Consider the following 19,979-nt stretch of genomic DNA (forward strand, 5'->3'; position numbering starts at 1 on the left):
CTCGGAGTCTCCCCGTGGGCAGGTGGGATGGGCTGCGTTACGCTTCCTGGCCTTGGAAGGGGAACCAGAAAGGCTCACCGACAGTGCTCACCCATCCCGCCCAAGATCGCGAAGAGGAGGGAGGTGCTCAGGCTCGGGATGAAGGCTGGGGCCGGGTCTTCCCTCCCCGCGTCCCTGTTGCCCCTGAGTGGGGTGAGGACGCAGGCCCGGTTTTACCCTTCCTGCCTTCCACACTCACCACCACCTCCAGCCCCGAATCACAAAGTTCTTTCCACAGTCTAGTTTTTATTTTTACTTAAAAAATATTTTGTGTGTGTGTGTGCTGGTACTGGGGCTTGAACTCAGTCGGGGCCTCATACTCCCACCCCACCCATACCTCAAGGCTGGTGGCTCCACCACTTGAGCCACAGCACCACTTCCCTGCGTGATACTTTTCTTTTTGCCACTCCTGGGGCTTGAACTCAGGGCCTGGGCACTGTCCCTGGGCTTCTTTGCTCAAGGCTAGTACCCTAGTGCTGGAGCCACAGCACCACTTCCACTTTTTTTCTGTGTATGTGGTGCTGAGGGTTTCATGCACGCTAGGCAAGCGCTCTACCACTAGGCCACATTCCCAGCCCCAGTCTAGCCTTTTGGGGGACAAAGCTGCTCTTCCCTAGCCAGGCCTCCCCTGGGAGGACAGTGAGGATGGGGTACACATTGAGACACGCCTCAGCTTCCCCACTTAACAATCACAGCTGCTTAGAAAGCCCTAGATTTTGGAGTGGGGGGAGACTAGGAAAAGAAACAGTATGTCTGCACCTGGCTTTAGGACCCAGGGCTGCAGGGGGAAAAGACACAGAACTTTCTTTGCAGGATTCCATCAGACTTCTCATCTTTCCCAGCCCTCTCTCCGGCAGGCCCCAGGACCCGGCTGAGGGTGGAGATGGGGGGGTCCGGGGATATTTTCTGTGGCACATTCCTAGGACTCTAGGCCATAGGGCCTTCTCCGGTTCCATCACCACCAGGCCCGCCCCCCACCCCCCTTCCCCGGCCAGCTCAGTCTCCCCAGCCCCCATTCCACGTAGACCAGCCAGGCGGAGGGGGTGAGGAAGGAGGACAGGAAGAGGGGGAGCCAGCGCTAAGGGGAGGGAAGGCGGCTGGCGGCGGCTGCAGCTCCCCCGCGTCGTGCTCACTGCCAGCGCCCTCGCTCCAGGCACCATGTCCCCGGTGGGCTCGCGCGGCCACACCCTGCGCGGCCGGCTTCCTCTACCACAGTTGCTGCTGCTGCTGCTGCTTCAGGCCTTGGACAGGGGGCTGGGCCGAGCCAACCCAGCCGCGGGCCCCCTGGAAGATGTGGTCATTGAGAGGTATCACATCCCCAGGGCCTGTCCCCGAGAAGTGCAGATGGGAGACTTTGTGCGCTACCACTACAATGGCACCTTCGAGGACGGGAAGAAGTTTGACTCGAGGTAATGGCTGGGGTGCCGTCTCTTCCTTGAGCCCCAGCTCCTGGTGTCCGGGGGGGGGGGGGGGGGGGGGTTTCTATGCTCCTGCCCCTCCTCTCTCCCCCCATCCCTTCCGATCTTTTCTTTTTTGGTGCTGGATTGTGGCTTGAACTCATCCTTATTCTTGCTTAGCTTCCCCTGTGTACACACCCAAAGTTGGTGCTCTACTACTTGAGCCACACGTCCACTTCCAGCGCTTTGCTGGTTACTTGGAGAGTAAGTACACTCTTACGGGCTTTTCTGCTTGGAGCTGGCTTCAAACCATAATCCTCGTCCAGATCTCATCCAGGATTACAGGCATGAGCTACTGGTGCCAGGCTGGGAATCCCCATCTTTTTCCTTTTAGACTCTACATCCCAATATGTACTCATGCTCCCCTAGGCCCCAGAAAACACTCTCCAAGGAAGCTTCCCAACCTTCAGCTCCAAAAGTTCACCTCCGTTTCTTTTGACATCCCCAGAGTACTCGATAATCAGAGCTGACCAGCACTAGTAACTCACCACTGCTGTATTTAAAGCCACAATGGGGGGGGGGGTCGGTAAAGATGAACCTTGGGTGGTCCTTTGGCCTGGAACCTTCTACCTTTTCTTCCCACCATGGCTTGCCTGTCTGCTTTCATTTTAAGTTTGCGGTGCCTCTGTGATTAGGGTGGGGATAAAGCAACAGGGTGGACACTGTAATTAAGACAGCAAAATGGATTTGGGGGTAGGGCATAACTCCTTGCCCAGACTATCTGTCCACGTGTCACAATCTAACATGCCATCCTGAGCACTTTAGTGGGGTTTTGTGCCTTGCTCTCCAGGGCAGGCTCCTCCATTTTAGCTCAAGCAGGCCTCTACCACCATCCATCTTGCCAGCTTTGGGGTTGACAGACAGGCTTCTAGCCTGATCCCGACACTTGGTCTGCTCAGCAAGTCCATTTTGATTGGAGAGTGCAGGGCAGGGGTATGCGCCAGCCTTTGGGGCAAACTATAGGTCCCATCATAATAACCCTCTCTGAAAAGAATCCACCCTCTCAGATCCCTCCCTGACCCATACACCTCAGCCCATAGGTAGCAAGGTTAGTAGCCATGACTTCAGAAACAGGCAGTTCATTGGGCAATTGTAGAATATCCAGAGTCCAAGGCACTGGTTCAAATCCAGACTAAGACAAAAACTGTCATGTCTTTAACCTTCACTGTCTTTAGCTGGGTACCATTGGCTCACACCTATAATTTTAGCTATTCAGGAGATTAAGATCTAGAGATTATAGTTCAAAGCCAGCCCAGGCAAGAAAGTCTGTGAAATTCTTTGTTTTTAATTAATCATCAAAAAAAAAAAGCCAGAATTAGAGCTGTAGAGTGGTAGAATGGTAGCCTTGAGCAAAGAAAAGCTCAGAGATAGTGTCCAGGCCCTGAATTCAAGCCCCAGGACCAACCAGCAAAATAATAATAGTAATAATAAGTCATGGTTTAGTGATTTCCACAGTACAGGTCTCCTATGTCTTGACCCTGTAGAAACAGAGGCCCCTATGGTGCTGGAAGCTTGCACAGAGCTTGGGCCTTCATAACAGCATCCTGCAGGAAGCAGGCCAGATATAAAACTCGTAAAGCAGGGTATAGGCAGAAAATGAGAACATAGCCTACAATCCTTAATCTTAGATTTGTCAACTTTTTCACTCAAAGCTGGTGTTCTGCCAGTTCCTGCTTTTTGATGGCTACTTAGAGATAGGAGTTTTGAATTTGTCTGCCCTAGCTAGGTTTGAGTCTTAGATCTCAGTCTCCTAAGTAGTTAAGATTATAGGTGTGAGTCACCAGAGCCTTGTCAGAAAACTTTCGTAATTCACAGTCCTCTTTGATCAAAATAAATTCTTTGCATCCCCCCTTTATTTCAAGAAACTTTACACCTCTGCATAATGGGGGCACCAGCAGCTCATGCTAGAAATCCTAGCTATTTTGGAGGCTGAAATCTGAGGATCATGATGCGAAGCCAGCCTGAGTAGAAAATCCCATGATACTCTTATCTCCAACTAACCAGCAAAAAGTCCGAAGTAGAGCTGTGGCTCAAGTGGTAGAGCACCAGCCTTGATTGAGAAAGCTAAGGGACAGAGTCCAGGCTCTGAGTTCAAGTCCCAGTACATAGACACACACAAAGAAAACAGGTAGTAGCCACAACAGTTTCAGAATAGGCTTTTTTTCAAAATCTGAAACCAAACTAGTCCCCATTCCTTACCTTTGGTCTCTCTGCTTTCTCTTCTCCTTGGAAATGCATCTTGGATCTCAACAAATCACAGAGCCACGGCCTTGGGCATCTTATCTCTGTCTGTCTGTCTGTCTCCTTTTTGATTCTTCTCGTTTGTTTCTGTTGGTTGTGGGGCTTCAACTTGGTGTCTAGGGGCTGTCCCTGAGGTCTTTTGCTCAAGGCTAGTATAGTGTTCTACCACTGTGTGTGAGAGAGAAGAGAGAGTGTGGTATTTTAAACTCAGGGTCTTGCACTTGCTAGGCAGGTGTTCTACCACTTGAGCCATGTCCCCAGCCCTAGTCACTCAGGTCTCAATGTTTTCTCATAAAAAATAAAATAAAAGCATAGCTGGGGAGGTAACTTAGTGGTATAACACTTGCCTAGCATACACAAGGTCCTGGATTTGGTCCCCAGCACTACAGGGTTGGGAAAAAGGAGAGTGGGGGAGAGGGAATAGGAAGAATGAAAACTAATGCCCATTTCACAGTGGACAGAATTCAATCAGGTAACAAATGTGAAATGCCAAGCATTTAATCCGGCATACAGTAAGTGCTCAATAAATACTCCCTTTTCTCTTGGAGCTATGCTTGCCACTTGCTGTCAGCACACAGAAGTGCTGGACAGGCCTGTTTACCACACCCCACTGGCCCTTCAGGGTAATAACCCCCTTTCTAGAGACTTCCCTCCAAAAAGCCCATCCTCCTAAGGCTGGCATCTATCCCCACCAGGATTAGGAGAGACACTTGAAAAGAAGGTGAAGAGCACGTGCGTGCTCAGGCCGTGCACAGGGAGAGGGCTTTGCATCTGTGTGCACAGAACTCTGAGCAGAGGGAACCTTGCAGCTCTGTGTACATCTGAGATTACCATGACCCACCTGGGCCTTTCCCTCTCCTCCAGCCATAACCGGAGCAGCTTGGTGGCCATCCTCGTGGGTGTGGGCCGCCTCATCACTGGCATGGACCGAGGTCTTATGGGCATGTGTGTCAACGAGCGCCGCCGCCTCATTGTGCCTCCCCACCTGGGCTATGGCAGCATCGGTGTGGGTGAGAAGGCGGGGACACAGGTGGGCTGGTGGCGTGGCAGGGGGATGGCCCAGAGGCTGGATCTCAGAGCCACACAGTGACCCCGACACGATGGCACGGCCTGTTTCGATGAATGGTGTTTCTACAGTGAGCGTTTTGGTGTTCTTGGGACCCTGGCTGGAATCACAGCCTGGGCTAGGAATGGGGCCAGGGTGGGGGGACACATAACAGAGTCTCAGACCTCCACCCACACCCCATCTGGGAGGTTGTCACAAAGGTGAGCCCCTGCTGCTGCTGTGCCCACAGCGGGGCTCATCCCCCCTGATGCCACCCTGTATTTCGACGTGGTCCTGCTGGACGTGTGGAACAAGGCAGACACGGTGCAGGTGAGCATTCTGCTGCGCCCCCCGTACTGTCCCCGCATGGTGCAGGACGGTGACTTTGTCCGCTATCACTACAATGGCACTTTGCTGGATGGCACCGCCTTCGACAGCAGGTAGGGGTCAGGGAAGCCCTGAGGGCTTGGGGGGGACATGGAGGGTGTCTGTGGGAGGGAGAAGGAGCTGGGACCCCACCCTGCTTCTACTTCATTGTCTGCAGCTACAGTAGAGACGGCACGTATGACACCTATGTGGGCTCAGGTTGGCTGATCAAGGGCATGGACCAAGGGCTGCTGGGCATGTGTCCTGGAGAGAGAAGGAAGATCATTATTCCTCCCTTCCTGGCCTATGGCGAGAAAGGATATGGTAAGGGCAGGCAGAGATGGAGAATTCTTTAGAGGAGGGGAAAACAAAACAAAACCAACCAGAGCTCTCTATTCAGTTGTTCAAATGTGGTATAGCCAATGACACAAGAAGATAGAGTCTAGCCCTTGGTGCTTGTCTCACCAAGAAGGGCCGCTGTATTCAGATTCACGCAAAAGCTCAATTAGTGTGTGGGGTGACGGTGGGGAGCAAGGGAGAGGTGAAGAATGGGAGCGGGGCCCTCCAGAGGACTGCAGGGCAGGTGTTTGGGGGTCTACTTAGGCCTTCCTGTGCCTTGGTTTGCCCCGCCCTTAGAATGGCTCCAACCCTGTCCTCTCCCCAGGGACTGTGATCCCCCCTCACGCCTCCCTGGTCTTCCATATCCTCCTGATCGATGTCCACAACCCGAAGGACACGGTTCAGGTGGAGACGCTGGAGCTCCCCGCAGGCTGTGTCCGGAAAGCTGCAGCCGGAGACTTCATGCGCTACCACTATAATGGCTCCTTGATGGATGGCACTGTCTTTGATTCCAGGTCAGGGGGGCTCTTGAGGAGGGCAGGTAGGGGTTGAGGGGACCACTCTGAGCTGCATGGAAGGGGAGGGGCCCCTTTGACTCCCTCCCTGGCCCTCCTTGCCTTGTATTTGCAGCTACTCCCGCAACCACACCTACAATACCTATATCGGGCAGGGTTACATCATACCCGGGATGGACCAGGGGCTGCAGGGCGCGTGCATAGGGGAGCGCCGGAGAGTCACCATCCCCCCGCACCTTGCCTATGGGGAGAATGGAACTGGTAAGGTGGTTCCCAGGATCCCCTCCCAACTGCTCTGTGGCGGGGGAGGGCTGAGGCCTGGGCTGATTTTGTTATCAGACACATGTGCTTTGACACCCAGTCACCTGTCCTCCCATTCCTGTTCTGTCCCCAGTCACCTTTCATAGTGGAGAAGGGAAGTCATTCTACTGGGTTTGTGGACAGGTGTTTTTCTCATAGACGAATAGCTCTGTGGGCCAGGAGTGTGGCCTAGTGGTAGAGTGCTTGCCTAGCATGCACAGAAAGTCCTGGGTTTGATCCCTTGGTACCATACACACAGAATAAGCCGAAATGGTTCTATGGCTTAAGTGGTAGAGCACTACCCTTGAGCAGAAGAAGCTCAGAGACAGATAAAAAAAAGAATAGACCCAGTACAGTTCAGAAAGCCCAGGGGTATGAATCTGAGGCTCTGGATGTGTTCAGATCCTCACTAACCACTGATCTGGAGGGTGAATTACTGAGTGCCTGCCCGATAACAAGTGGGCTGGTGCCTCACGCCTGTAATCATAGCAGAGATTGAGGATTGAGGTACAAAACCAGCCCAGGCAGGCAGGAAAGTCTGTGAGATTCTTATTTCCACTAACCTACCCCCCAAAAAAATCCAGAAGGAGAACAGTGGTTCATGTGGTAGAGTGCTAACCTTGAGCAAAAGCAGCTCAGGGACAGCACCCAGGCTCTGAGTTCATGCCCAAGATGAGTAACAATATTATTATTATTATGTTAGATAAGACTTTCCCTGCCTTTCCTGTGTCACCCCAACAACAAGATATGAGCACACATTTGAACAGAAATCCTTCCCATCTTGCAATCCCAGGGCAGGGAGGGGCTGCCTGGTCTCCGTCCCAGGGAGACAGTGAGCAGTCCAATGTAGAACCCCTTCCCAGCTGACCACATCCCCATGTGACCTCAGGAGACAAGATCCCAGGCTCGGCCGTGCTCATCTTTGACGTGCTTGTGGTCGACTTCCACAACCCTGCGGATCCAGTGGAAATCCAGACGCTGTCCCGGCCTGCGGAGGCTTGCAATGAGACCTCCAAGCTTGGGGACTTCATTCGTTACCACTACAACTGCTCCCTGCTGGATGGCACCAAGCTCTTCTCCTCGTAGGTCCAGGGCAGCCATAGGGCTGGGCAGGTGGGGGGCATAGGTGTGGGTAGCCTGCTCACAGCACCCTGCCCCCAGCTTCCCTCTCTTGATCGGAGAATCTGCCATGGCAGAGATGAGATGTGTGCTGTGTGACTCAGAAAGCAGAGCTGGAGGAGGACAACACTACTCTTTGCTTTTGTTTTGTGCCAATACTGGCGGATTGAACTTGGGGTTTGGGTGCTGCACCTTGGGTTATTATTCTTTTGCTCAAGGCTGGTACTCTACTTCCAGCTTTTGGTTGGTTATTTGGAGTCACGCAGAATTTCCTGTCCTGGGTAGCTTCAAATCTTAATCCTCAGCCCCCTGAGTAGCTGGGATGACAGGCATGAGCTCGATACCCTGGCCTGTGATTACTTATTATGTGGGACAACTGAAGGGGAGAGATGAGCCCTCAGGGGCATAGAGGGAGGGAGGTAGTGGCAAGATCCCCACGCCTGTATTCTTGGGCCTCCAGCCAGCTGGTGAACGGGCTCTAAGAGGGTGCCTCTGGAACTGACGGTTTGTCTGAGGTCCATCTAGGAGAGAATTCGGGTTTGAACTGGCAGGGGACAAGGAAAGATGCTGAAGGGTCAATCTTTTCCAACAGCCATGACTATGGAGACCCCCAGGAGGCCACGCTGGGGGCCAACAAAGTGATCGAAGGCCTGGACAGGGGCTTGCAGGGCATGTGTGTGGGAGAGAGGAGACAGCTGGTCGTGCCACCACACCTGGCTCATGGGGAGAGTGGAGGTGAGAGACAGAGCTCTGGTCTTCCTTCCTCCCTTTCACTGTTTCGGGCTTCAGTGGCTGGTGGGAGGAGCCAGGGATGGGTCTGTTAAACATCTCACACCTCATTCCATAGCCCCCAGGAGAAACTGAGGCCTACAGATTGGGAACCATACTGGAAAGGCTTGCCAAGCCAGGCCCATCCGGGCTTTTCTACGACCCTTCTTTATTTCACTTCTTCCCGCCAGCCCGGGGTGTGCCTGGCAGTGCTGTGCTGCTGTTTGAGGTGGAGCTGGTGTCCCGGGAAGACGGGCTACCCACAGGCTACCTGTTCGTGTGGCACCAGGACCCTCCAGCCAACCTGTTTGAATACATGGACCTCAACAAGGATGGAGAGGTCCCCTCGGAGGAGGTGGGTTAGAAGCTCAGTCACAAGCACCTCAACCAGGACATGGGTGTGCACACATGCTACCTCTCAACAACAGAGGGCACACTCATCCTTGCCCACCTGCTGGCCACCTTCCCTTTTGTGAGGGGGTATGCAGTCCTGGGGCTTGAACTCAGGATCTCGGTACTGTTCCTGAGCCACTCTGTGCTCAAGACTAGCACTAACACTTGAGCCACGGCACCATTTCAGGCTTTTTCTGTGTATGTGGTACTGTGGAATCGAACCCAGAGCTTCAAATGTATGCTAAGCAAGTACTCTGCCACTAAGCCACATTCTCAGTCCTCCTTTTCCCTTTCTTGCACTGCCCCATTGCCTTTCCTTCCTGCACTAGTGTAGCAGGTTCTCCACCTAGTTAGACTGGATAGAACTTGGGCCATGCCCTTATACATCCACGCCCTGGAAGGCCAGGCTACATATAGACCACACCCTCACCTGTGCTCTTCTCTCCCAGACCTGAGTTGTGGAGGGCACTGGGAATAAAAATACTGGCAGAGCCAGATGTTAGTAGTCTATAATCCTAGCTATTCAGGAGACTGAGACCCGAGGATCAAAGTTTGAAGCCAGCTTGAGCAGGAAAGTCTATGACACTAAACTACTCAGAAAAACCAGAAGTGGTGCTGTGGCTTTAAGTGGTAGAGCACTATCCTTGAGCAAAAGCATCTCAGGGACAGAGCCCAGGCCCTGAGTTCTCAAGCCCTATGACTGACAAACAAAACAATGGTGGACCAGGTGTAGGTAGCTCTTGCTGTAATTCTAGCTACTCAGGAGGTTGAGATCTGAGGATCAAAGTTCCAAGCCAGTTCAGGCAGGAGACTCTTCATCTCCAATTCATGCCCCCAAAACTAGAAATGGCACTGAGGCTCAAAGTAGTAGAGCACTAACATTGAGCAAAAGTGCTCAGGGACAGCCCCTAGGCCGAGTTCAATCCCCACAACTGACAAAACAAAAACAAAAAGCCACTGGCATGTCTCCACCTGGGGTCCCTTTCTAGGGCCATCCACATGGCTACTCCATCACGACCCTTACTCCCTGCCCTCCTCTTGTTCTCCTCTGCCCGCAGTTTTCCTCCTTCATCAAGGCTCAAGTGAATGAGGGTAAGGGACGCCTGTTGCCTGGGCAAGACCCTGAGAAAACCATAGGGGACATGTTCCAGAACCAGGACCGCAACCAGGATGGCAAGATCACAGCCGAGGAGCTCAAGCTGAAATCAGATGAAGACCAGGAACGGGTCCATGAGGAGCTCTGAGGGCCTGGCTTCTGTTAGGGGGCAGAGGCAGGAGACTGGCCTGCCAACAGTCCACACTCTCTGCTAGGATAACTCTGGGAGTCCCTGGATGAGTGCCAGGGGAGAAAGATCCCTAGGCTTCCCACCAGCCCTGGGTTTCAATGCACAGTGCAAACCTCCAAGCCATCTGCTCTACTGGCTCCAAAACCCTCCCCTAAGACACTTGGAGCTGCAGAGGCAATTTGGGACTGTAGTATCCAGGGTTGACTAGCCACAGGGCCAGCCCTCACCCACCCTCCCCTCCTCATCACTAGACTCTTGGCCAGGCTGAGGTCCTCATACTTGCTCTTTGTGCGTCTTTATTCCCCCTACCCCACCACCTCCCCTCCCATTCCTGATGTGGCAGCTCCCTGGGGCATCAAGGAGCTGAATGGCCTTCCGGCCTTCTCTGCTCTCCGAGGTTCCTCAGGCAGAGGCAGCTCCAGGAGGGCAGCCCAGCTGTACTGTCAGCTGTCCCACTCCTCACCTGGCTCCTTCCTCCCAGGCACTGGAAGTCAGGGCTGGGCTTTGGGTAGCTTTTCATCCCTAAAAATGGCTCCTTCCTTTGTGGAACCACAGAATGAGAAGGAAAGGAAAGCTGTGTGTGAAGAAACCTCAGATGGGCTTTAGGGCTTTGCAAATCTGAAATCTTTACATTTGGTGCTAATTTGGGGCTGAGGTATGAGGGAGGTAACAGAGCTGTGGACTTTCAAAAGGCTGGACTACTGTCCAGTCCCTTTCTCCTTTGTGTCAATAAAAGGTGGAACCTAAGGCCTCTGAAGGTGGTCTTTTCTGGGCCAGTAGGGTTGGTGGGGAGTTTTGTTTTCCTGTAATACTGGGGTTTGAATTCAAGACCTTGTGCTTACTAAGCAGATGCTCTTGTTTTGCAATTCTTTTTTTCAACAGCATCTCATGTGTTTGCTCCAAGCAGCCACAAGCCATGATCTTATCTGTGCCTCTCAGCAGCTGGGATAAAAGGCACATGCCAACACACACACGCACGCACGCACGCACGCACGCACACACACACGCACACACACACACACAAACTGCTTGGTTAACTTGAGGTCTTGTTAAGTTTCTGCCTGTGCTGGCCTCAAGCTGCCCAGCTGGATCACAAACAATTGTGCTGATACTAGAGTTTGAATTCAGGGCCTGAGTGCTTGTCCCTTGGCTTTTTCACTCAAGGTGACACTCTACCACTCGAGCCACACCTCCACTTCCAGCTTTATGTTGGTTAACCGGAATTCACAGAGCCAGGAACCAATGGCTCATGCCTCTTAGCTACTCAGGAAGCTGAGATCTGAGGATAACCATTCAAGGCTAGCCTGGGCAGAAAAGTCCCCGTGAGACTCTTACCTCCATTAACTACTCAAAGAGCCAGAAGTAGCTCTGTGGTCCAAGTGGTAGAGTACTAGCCTTGAATACAAAGAGGTTCAAAAAAAAAAAAAAAAAAAAACACCCGGGTCCTGAGTAGCTAGTTTTACAGACATGAGCCACTCAGTGCCCAGGAAGTCTGACTCTTAACCACCAGCAAATGCTACAATTAAAGGTGTGGCTTAAGTGACAGACAAAACACCAGCTATGAGTAAAAACTGCAAGCAAGAGAACGAGGCCTTGAGTTCAAGCCCCAGTACCAGTATGCACACATGCACATGCACACATATATTCAAACCAAGCTGGCTTCAAACCTCTAGCTCAGCCTCCTGTGTACCTAGGATTACAGGTGTGCTCTACCAGCACCCAACCAACATTTTTTCCTTTAAAAGGTACTCTGGAAGGGGGGCAGGAGTTTGGCCTAGTGGTAGAATGCTTGCCTAGTATCTGTGAAGGCCTGGATTCGATTCCTTGGTTACTACATACCCAGAAAAAGTCAAAAGTGGTGATGTGGCCCAAGAGAGAGATCATGAGCCTTGAGAAAGCTCAAAGACAGTGCCCATACGCTGAGTTCAAGCCCCAGGACTGTCTGATTGCTGACACACAGGGTATACTAGGTGGACCGTGCTAGCCTCAAACTCACAATCCTGCTGCCAACCAAGCGCTAGGATTGTAGGTATCACAATAACCAGCTAGATTGGTTGTTTTTTTTTGGGGGGGGGGGTTAAAAAAAACCTGGAACTTCAACTCAGGACCTTGTGTAGGCACGTGCTTTACCATTTGTGCCATATCTCTAGCTCTTTTTACTTCCATTACTTTTTAAATAGGATCTTGCATTTACGCCCTGGGCCAGCCTTGGTCAAGATCCTATTTATACTTCCCGCATAGCTAGGATGACAGATGAGGTTTGAGGATTTTGTCCTGGTCCAGCCTTAAACCACAACCCTCATGCTCTCTGTATCCCCCACAGTTGGGATTACAAACATGAACTACCGTGACTAGTGCTAGCTAGTCCTTGACCAAGTTAAGAGAAAGGAGGGAAAGTGTGCATCTAGTTAATCACACAAGATACTAGTGCTCTGATTGCTTCTGCTGCACCCCATGCAGCCTTAGAGCGCTTAGGTTAAGCCTTTCAAATCAGCTTTTTTGGTGACTCTGGGACAAAAAAAAAGCTGCCAAGTACATGAGAAAATGCCACACTCAAGTGGAGCCCCTTAATCAAGGGGGTCTCAGACATCACCTCCACTTATCCCAAGTGACTCTCAAGTCTGATGGCCATCAGAATCACATCACCTCATTCCACATTAGAATTGCACCTACCGCCACACCCCACCCCTGCCCCAACTTAGATCAGCACAGACTCAGCTCCCACCTGCAAGGGGCTCAGATGGCTCGAGCCCTCTCTTGTCAGGCTCCTCCACTGTGTGCCATGGAGAGCCAGAGGCACCTCCGAGATTCCTGGGCTTCCGAGAAACAAAATTTTCAGGCTCTGATTCCATCCACCTCCTTTGCTTTTCACCTTAACACATATGTTTGTCTGGAATCCAGCCTGCTATGTTTGAAAAACAAATGATTTATTTTTCTCCTGCAGTGCTTGCACACACTAGGGTGCAAGGAAGAGCTCTGTCAAGGTGTTCTATCACTGAGCTGCATTTCTTGCCCTTGATTTCTTTTCTTCTTCTTCTTTTTTAAGAATCTCAACAAGCTGGGCACGGTGGCTCATGCCTGTAATCCTAGCTACTCAGGAGGCTGAGATCTGAGGATTGAGGTTCAAAGGCACCCCGGGCACAAAAGGACCTGAAACTCTTTATCTCCTATTAACCTCTAGAAAACGGAAAGTAGGGCTTGGCTCAAGGGTAGGGTGGTAGACTTGAGCTGAAGAGCTCAGGGACAGCGCCCAGGCTGAGTTCAAGCCACATGACCACCCCCCCTCAAAAAAAAAGAAAGAATCTCAACGAGATACATGGAACAATCATATGCTGTGGTCACTAGTTATCAAGAACCACGTGTGGTGCCCTTTCTCCGGGCAGGGCCTCCTGTGACCAGGAGGAAAACAAAGTCACAGGGGAGCTGGCGGGGATGAGCCAGGGTCCCTGAACTTTTCTTCGGAATCAATCACGGTGAAGTGGCCTCACAGGGAAGCTCCCCTTCTTCGTCCACAGCCTGCCCCCTTCAGCAGCTCTGCATCTCCACGTGGTCCCCCTGGCTCAGGATGTGCTGCAGCAGCCCGTTGACCACATCCAGGGTCTCATCCTTCTCCAGCACGATGTCATAAGCGTCCAAGTAGCGCTCCCGCCGCTCCTCCACCTGCAGCGGGTGGGGGAAAGAGATCAAGAATCCCCCAATGCCCTTCCCTGGGCCTCTTTTTCACAGGCACGTGAGGCTGGGCAGAGGGCATGAGCACGAGTTTAAGGTTACAAACACCTGGCTGAGAAACAGAGGGGCTGGTAGGCGAGGGGCACAAAAGCTAAGATGCAAATTCTGACGTATTCTGAGCGCAGTATCTGGACACAGCAGGTACTGAGGAGCACTTGTAAGCAGCAATTCCTAGAGAAGAAAGCCATGGCTCCTACCTACCTTGTCATTCAGGAAGCCAATCTTGAGGATGTTCTGTACCCCTGGAACGCCGTCGGCCATCGTGAGGTCTCCCATAGAGTCTCCAAGCAGGAGGATGTTGGTTTTGCCCTGCAGCTGTTGGAAGTAGCTGGAATTCTCACACACAGAGCTGTTCTTGTTGTAGGTATGGATGAGCTGGCCCTTGAATCCTTGTAGGAAACCCTAAACCACCAAGATGAGCGGTAGACAGCAGTAGGGCCACAGGGCCCCCACTCTGTCACAGAGAAAAAGATTCCTGAAGCCAGAGACGTCATAACTTCATACAAGCTGAACTAGGGGCTGGCAAATCAAGTGGATAGGCAGCATTTGACCTGGTCTTTCCGTTGTAGGATACTAGGGCTAGAAGTCAAGGCTCGGGGTGCTGTGCATTAGCTTTCTTTAATTTAAGGCTAGTGCTCTACCAGATGAGGTCTACTTCCAGTTGCTTTTTTTGCCAGTCCTGAGGCTTAAACTCAGGGCCTGAGCACTGCCCTTGGGCTTTCTCAAGGCTAGAGCTCTTCCACTTGAGCCATAGGACCACTTCCAGCTTTTTCTATGTATGTGATAGTGAAGAACGGAACCTACGTCTTCATGTATGCTAGGCAAGCACTCTACCACGAAACCAAACTCCTGGCCCTGCACTTTCAGGTTTTTGTTGTTAACTGGATACAAGAGTCTTACGGACTTCCCTGGCTTAGAAGGCTCGGAACCCTGATCTTCAGAGCTCAGCTTCCTGATTAGCTAGGATTCTAGGCATGAGCAGCAATCAGGGCAGTCTGGCCTGGCTTTCTGTGTCAACAGTCACACTCAGCATATGTTTATGAATTGCCTATGACTGCATTTTGGGTGGTAACAGCAAACTCCACAGTAAGTGTAACAGAGATGGCAGGACACGCAGAACCTCTGGCCTTTTATAGGGAAGGTTTGCCACGCCTGCTTTAATCTAACAGGGGTCGTGAAAGACAGTTGATTACCTCTCCTGGTGCAAACATGGAACCTGTGACATAAACAACACTGTTCACCTGGGCTGGAGGGGTAGTTTAGTGGTCATTTGTGGAGCATGGCTGCCATACCTACCCACCCAAATGTAAGGAAGTCTCTCGCTATTTCTCCCCAGGCAAAGGGTAAAGCACCAGTCTGCTAGCCCTATCCCCTTTCCCTTCTGGGCCCCAACGAGACACGGCTCACCTCTTCATTAAAATCCATGTAGTTAGACACGATGTGGATGTTGGAATGGAGCATGCCCATCTGTCGAATGATTTCTTCTAGGATATCACCAATGCCCGCCGAAAAGATGAAAAGGGGAATGTTGTTTTGATGGAGTGTGTTGAAGAATGTCTTATATCCTTCCCTGCAGAGGTAAGAGAGTGCAGGAATGGTATTGCCTTTGCTACTAATTTTTTTTTTTCCTTGTCATTCGTGGGGGCTTTAACTCAGGTCCTGAGTGCTTTTGTGCTCAAGGCCAGTACTCTATCACTGAAGAGTCTCACAGACTTTCCTACCCAGGCTGGCTTTGAACTATGAGCCTCAGGTCTTAGCCTTCTGAGTAGCTGGGATTACAGTCATAAGCCACCAGAACCCAACTTGAGCTGGTCTTAAACTCACCATCTTCCCTTTTCTGCCTCCCCTTCATGCTTGGTGTTTGATGAGTAGTTTGTTTTGGTTGTTGCTATCTAGTATATATTACTCAAACATATAAATATGCTGTAATTGCTGGGCGCTGGTGGCTCATGCCACTCTACCACTAGGCCAAACTCCTGGTCCATCATCAGGCAGCTTTTCTGGGACAACTTCTTTGGGGTTCCCCACCCCCACCTTGGGATTGCGGGGTCTGTACACATCTCTCTATTCTACTGGCTTTCCAGAGGCTGGCTTTTCATCCTAATATGCACAACTTAGCCAGGCACCAGTGGCTCACTGCTGTAATCCTAGCATCTAGAGATAGCAGTCTGAAGCCAGCCTTGGCAGGAAAATCTGTGAGACTCTCATCTTTCATTAACTAGCCAAAAGCCAGAAGTAGAGCTGTGGCTCAAGTAGTAGAGTTCTAGCCCTGAGCAATACGGCCATTTTGCACACCACCTGACTCTCCCAGCCACACTGATCTGCTTAGTCCTCCCATTCTCTGGGGCATGCTGCAAAACAGTATCAAATCGAGGGCACCCCAACCTCCACCTCACCCCAATGCTGGGGGTAAAGCCAGGGCACATGTTATCTTAGGCTCCAGCCCACAGCAGTTTGAAAGTGTTTACCGCAGGAGCAGCTCACCTGAGCATTGCAGCGGACTCTTGGACCACCTGTGCTATCTGAGACTTGTGAATCCTCTGCTGACACAGCAGCTTGTGCGCCTTGGTCCACCTAGGAGCAGACATCCACCCGCCAACCCCAAATCCCAATCAGCCAGAGCGGTAAGGGCCCTGTCCTGATTCTAAGTAGAGGAAGGAGGGCTTCCCTTTCTCCACAGACCCACTTCCTGAAGGGAACGCAGAGCTGCTGGATGGTGGGGAGGAGTAGAAGGCTCTGGGCTCTGGCCCACGGGGCGGTCCTCTCATGGGTAGGTCAGTGCTATAATCACAGGAGGAGATCTCTGAAAGGACATGTCCAGTCCCCTCTTGTTCTCTGCTCTCTTTTTTGCCTCTCTGCCATGGGAAGAAAGTCCTTGCCAGATGCTGGATTCTTGATCTTGGACTTCCTAGCCTTAGAACCACGAGACAAAGCATTCTGGTTTACTCTAAGGCAGCATAAAGTGACCCAAGACAAGGGTCATTTATCATGTGTCCCCAAAGGAAGGTTTTCTAACTTATGTGAAGAATTCTCAGAAGGTGTCACTGAAGCAGCAGCTGGGTAGCCTCAGGGGCAAGTAAGCAGTTTGTTCTGCAGGGCTAGGGGTCTTGTCAGGGGAACTCCAGGAAAGCAGGGGAGCCTGTCAGTTCATCAAAGCCATGTGCAGGGAGCAGGAACACTCACCACTCCACCATGTGTGGCAACTTCTCCTTGATGGTCCGCTGGGGGTCGATCTCGATGGGGTAGTAGTGGTGAAGAAGGGCTGAGAGCTGGGGCAGCCACATGAAGAGAAAAACCATTAGCATACGGCAAGTCCTCCCCAGCATAGTCCCGCTTAAGGTAAGAGAAAAGTCATCTAGTGGAGGCTACTTCATGTTGCTTCAAGTTTCCATCTCTCGTACAAAACTCAAGGTTCCCTTTGTACCCTCCTCCATGGCTTGTGCTGATTTGATCAAGTCCAAGGATCAGCAAAATTTGTTACTCCTCTGTGCTCACCCTGAGACTGATGCCAAAAACTCAACAAGAGTAGCCAGGCATGTGCCCTACTCCTTGAGCCACAGCACCCCTTCGGGCTTTTCTTATGAATGTGGTAGAGGAATTGAACCCGGGTCTTTGTGCACACTAGGCAAGTACTCTTACCACTAGGCCAAACTCCCAGCCCTGAATTTCTTTTTTTTTTTTTTTGCCAGTTGTGGAGCTTGAACTCAGGGCCTGAGCACTGTCCTTGGACTTTTCTCAAGGCTAGAGCTCTACCACTTTAGCCACAGCACCACTTCCAGCTTTTTTCTATGTATGTGGTGCCGAGGAATCGAACCCAGGTCTTCGTGCATGCTAGGCAAGCACTCTACCACTAGGCCAAACTCCTGAATTTTTTTTTTCTTCAAGGCCCAGAATCCCATCTATACTCCCACCTAAATTTACTTTCCTTTTGCATTTCTCGTTTTGTGAAAGCACCAATATTTTTATCTTTTTTTTTTTTTTTTTGCCAGTCCTGGGATTGAGCTCGGGGCCTGATTACTTTCCTTGGACTTTCTCAGGGCTAGAGCTCTAACACTTGAGCCTCAGCCCCACTTCTGGCTTTTTTCTATGTATGTGGTACCAAGGAATCGAACCTGGGTCTTCATGCATGCTAGGCAAGCACTCAACCACTAGGCCAAGCTCCCGGCCCCCAATATATTTATCTTATCTGGAGATACAGCTGAGCTTTCTGGATATTGAAAGACCGGAAAGATGTAAGACACCAGAAGTCACTTAACAAAGACAACGTATGGTGGAGGCCAAAGCCACCTGTAACTATACATGAATTACACACACACACACACACACACACACACACACACACACACACAACTATATATACCTGTCCTTGATTCACTACCCATTTCAGTAATGGAAATACACACACATTGAAAACCCTGGCTTCCATCTTAGCACCACCATAAAGAATGTTAGAAAGATTGAGCAATATTTGACGTTTGTAAATAGTTTAAGGGTCTGATGAGCCAGCCAGGGCAGGAAAGTCTATCAGTCTTATCACCAAGGAACCATCAAAAGGCTGGAAGTAGAGCTGTGACTCAAGTGGTAGAGCACCAGCCTTGAATGAGAAAGCCAAGGGACAGCACCCAGGCCCTGAGTTCAAACCCTAGCACCAGCACTTACACACATATAGATCTAGCTGGATGACTCTAGCAGAGTCACTCCAGCCTCTCCAAGCACCCATTTCCCTCATGTCTTAAACGGTGGCAGTAACATAACAGTTCTCTCCACTGACAGGAGTTGCAAGAGGATCAATGACATAACGTTCAAGTCTCTTGTAAAACTTGGTGCTGAACAGTAAGCAGAATGCCCACATTCTAACCACCAAGTGCCTCAACCAATAAGGAGAAGTGACCTCACATATTAAGATGCGCTCCACCACAGCATGGCTACAATTCGAAAAGGAATGAACAACAAAACAAAACCCCTGCAAAGACTAGCTTTCCACCATATATTTTGGGACTGGTGATATAGAGCTACCAGTGGTAGAGGGGTTCAATTCCCACCACCACCACAAACCAATAAAATGAATTTCCTAAGGTCCCAGTGCTGCAGTCTTTGGTTCTAGGCAGGAAGCATCTGACCTCACAAACCAAAGCCATCCATCCATTCCCGAGCAACTTTTACCTCTTTCCGACACTCTTCGCTGATGATCTTGCTGTTGTCCAGAATATCTGGGAAAACACAAAACTCCTTTTACATGCCCCTTGGATGGCCATGCTTTCGACCAGGCAAGCTAGCCGGCGGACTTACTGTGGGAAGAGGGGCATCTCTGTCCATTACATGCGAAACGGCTCAAGGTCATGTCAAAATCAGAAATCACCTAAGAGGCAAGACAAAACAGACCAAAACAGAACCACCCCGCTTGCCTTATCTAACCAGGGGGTCCTCCCTGGGCGCTGGGCGACTCTGGACGTCTGCGGGGAGCGGGCAGGGGAGGTGCCGAGGGGGCTGGAGGAAGCCACTTGAAGGTGGAGGCCAGCCCGGCTTTCCGGAGCGTGGGGTCGGGGTGACTTCCCGCGCACCCCAGGCACAGAGCTCTTCCTGAGAACGCGGTGTCCTCGAGGCCTGGGGAGGTCGTCTGGCCCGGGACTGGCGGGAGGCGGTGGGGCGCAGGCCTCGGGGGCTGCGTGGAGCCAGCTGACCTCGTGGATCCCACTGAAAACGGGCCCCGGCCCCGCAGCCCCGCTCAACCCTGACCCCGCGCGGGCCCGCGCGCCCCGGTACCTGCAGCCGGTGTCCGCCGGCCCGGCGCAGGGCGCTCACCACCTCCTGCACGCGGCGCGGCTGGCGCATCCGCACCGTGGCCTTCCTCAGGGTGCTCACCTGTCCGGGACGCCGGGAGAGGCGCTGACCCGCGCGGCCCGGGACCGCGTGGCCCGCCGGCGGGGGGCCCTCCCCACCGCCCGGCCCGGCCCCGAGCCTCACCGCCTCCCGGCCTCACCTCCTCCGCCATGGCCAGCGCCGCCCGCTCCGCGCGTCCCCAGCTCCCGGCCCGCCCGGCGCGCGCACTGCGCACGCGCCGCCTCCCGCCCGCCTCGGGCCTGGCGCGAGAGGTGGGGGGGAGGGGGGCGGGCGGGGGGCGGGCCGGGAGGGGGAGGGCCTCCGGGCGCTGCGGTGACCGGATTGGCCTGGGCTGTCACCCGGGCCTCGGGGGTGCTCCCGTCATTCTTCCCCGAGCACAATCCCGGGAAACGTGGTCGTCTCCAGGATCCGGGGTGTGGCCCTGAGGGGTCGAGCATTCGTCCCGCAAGTTCAGCCGCAGCGCTGAAAGGAAAGAGGGGCGTCATTTCAGGGAGCGAGGCCGAGAAATTGGTCTAGTGCGCGCGCACACACACACGTGCAC

At 52.2% G+C, this 19,979-nt stretch overlaps 2 protein-coding genes across 2 annotated transcripts; one reads left to right on the forward strand and one right to left on the reverse strand.

Moving 5' to 3' along the window:
• The first annotated feature begins 1,020 nt into the window (after nucleotides 1-1,020).
• On the forward strand, nucleotides 1,021-10,615 carry Fkbp10 (FKBP prolyl isomerase 10). Its single transcript, XM_090350855.1, has 10 exons — nucleotides 1,021-1,448; nucleotides 4,602-4,747; nucleotides 5,033-5,222; nucleotides 5,327-5,472; nucleotides 5,813-6,002; nucleotides 6,118-6,263; nucleotides 7,192-7,384; nucleotides 8,014-8,156; nucleotides 8,381-8,544; nucleotides 9,641-10,615. The coding sequence occupies exons 1-10, from the start codon at nucleotides 1,198-1,200 to the stop codon at nucleotides 9,824-9,826; spliced, it is 1,755 nt and encodes a 584-aa protein (XP_090206981.1). The 5' UTR covers nucleotides 1,021-1,197; the 3' UTR covers nucleotides 9,827-10,615.
• Nucleotides 10,616-11,403: 788 nt separating this feature from the next.
• Nt5c3b (5'-nucleotidase, cytosolic IIIB) lies at nucleotides 11,404-19,753 on the reverse strand. The gene is made up of 9 exons (XM_090350856.1): nucleotides 19,578-19,753; nucleotides 19,361-19,459; nucleotides 18,887-18,956; nucleotides 18,761-18,807; nucleotides 16,781-16,866; nucleotides 16,082-16,171; nucleotides 15,005-15,167; nucleotides 13,799-13,999; nucleotides 11,404-13,528 (listed from the first exon to the last, which is right to left on the reverse strand). Exons 1-9 carry the CDS (start codon nucleotides 19,587-19,589, stop codon nucleotides 13,394-13,396), a joined length of 903 nt encoding a protein of 300 aa, XP_090206982.1. The 5' UTR covers nucleotides 19,590-19,753; the 3' UTR covers nucleotides 11,404-13,393.
• Nucleotides 19,754-19,979: the final 226 nt, after the last annotated feature.

This window comes from Megascapheus bottae, chromosome 17, assembly GCF_031878675.1.
Source record: "Megascapheus bottae isolate mThoBot1 chromosome 17, mThoBot2.hap1, whole genome shotgun sequence".
Lineage (NCBI taxonomy): Eukaryota > Metazoa > Chordata > Mammalia > Rodentia > Geomyidae > Megascapheus > Megascapheus bottae.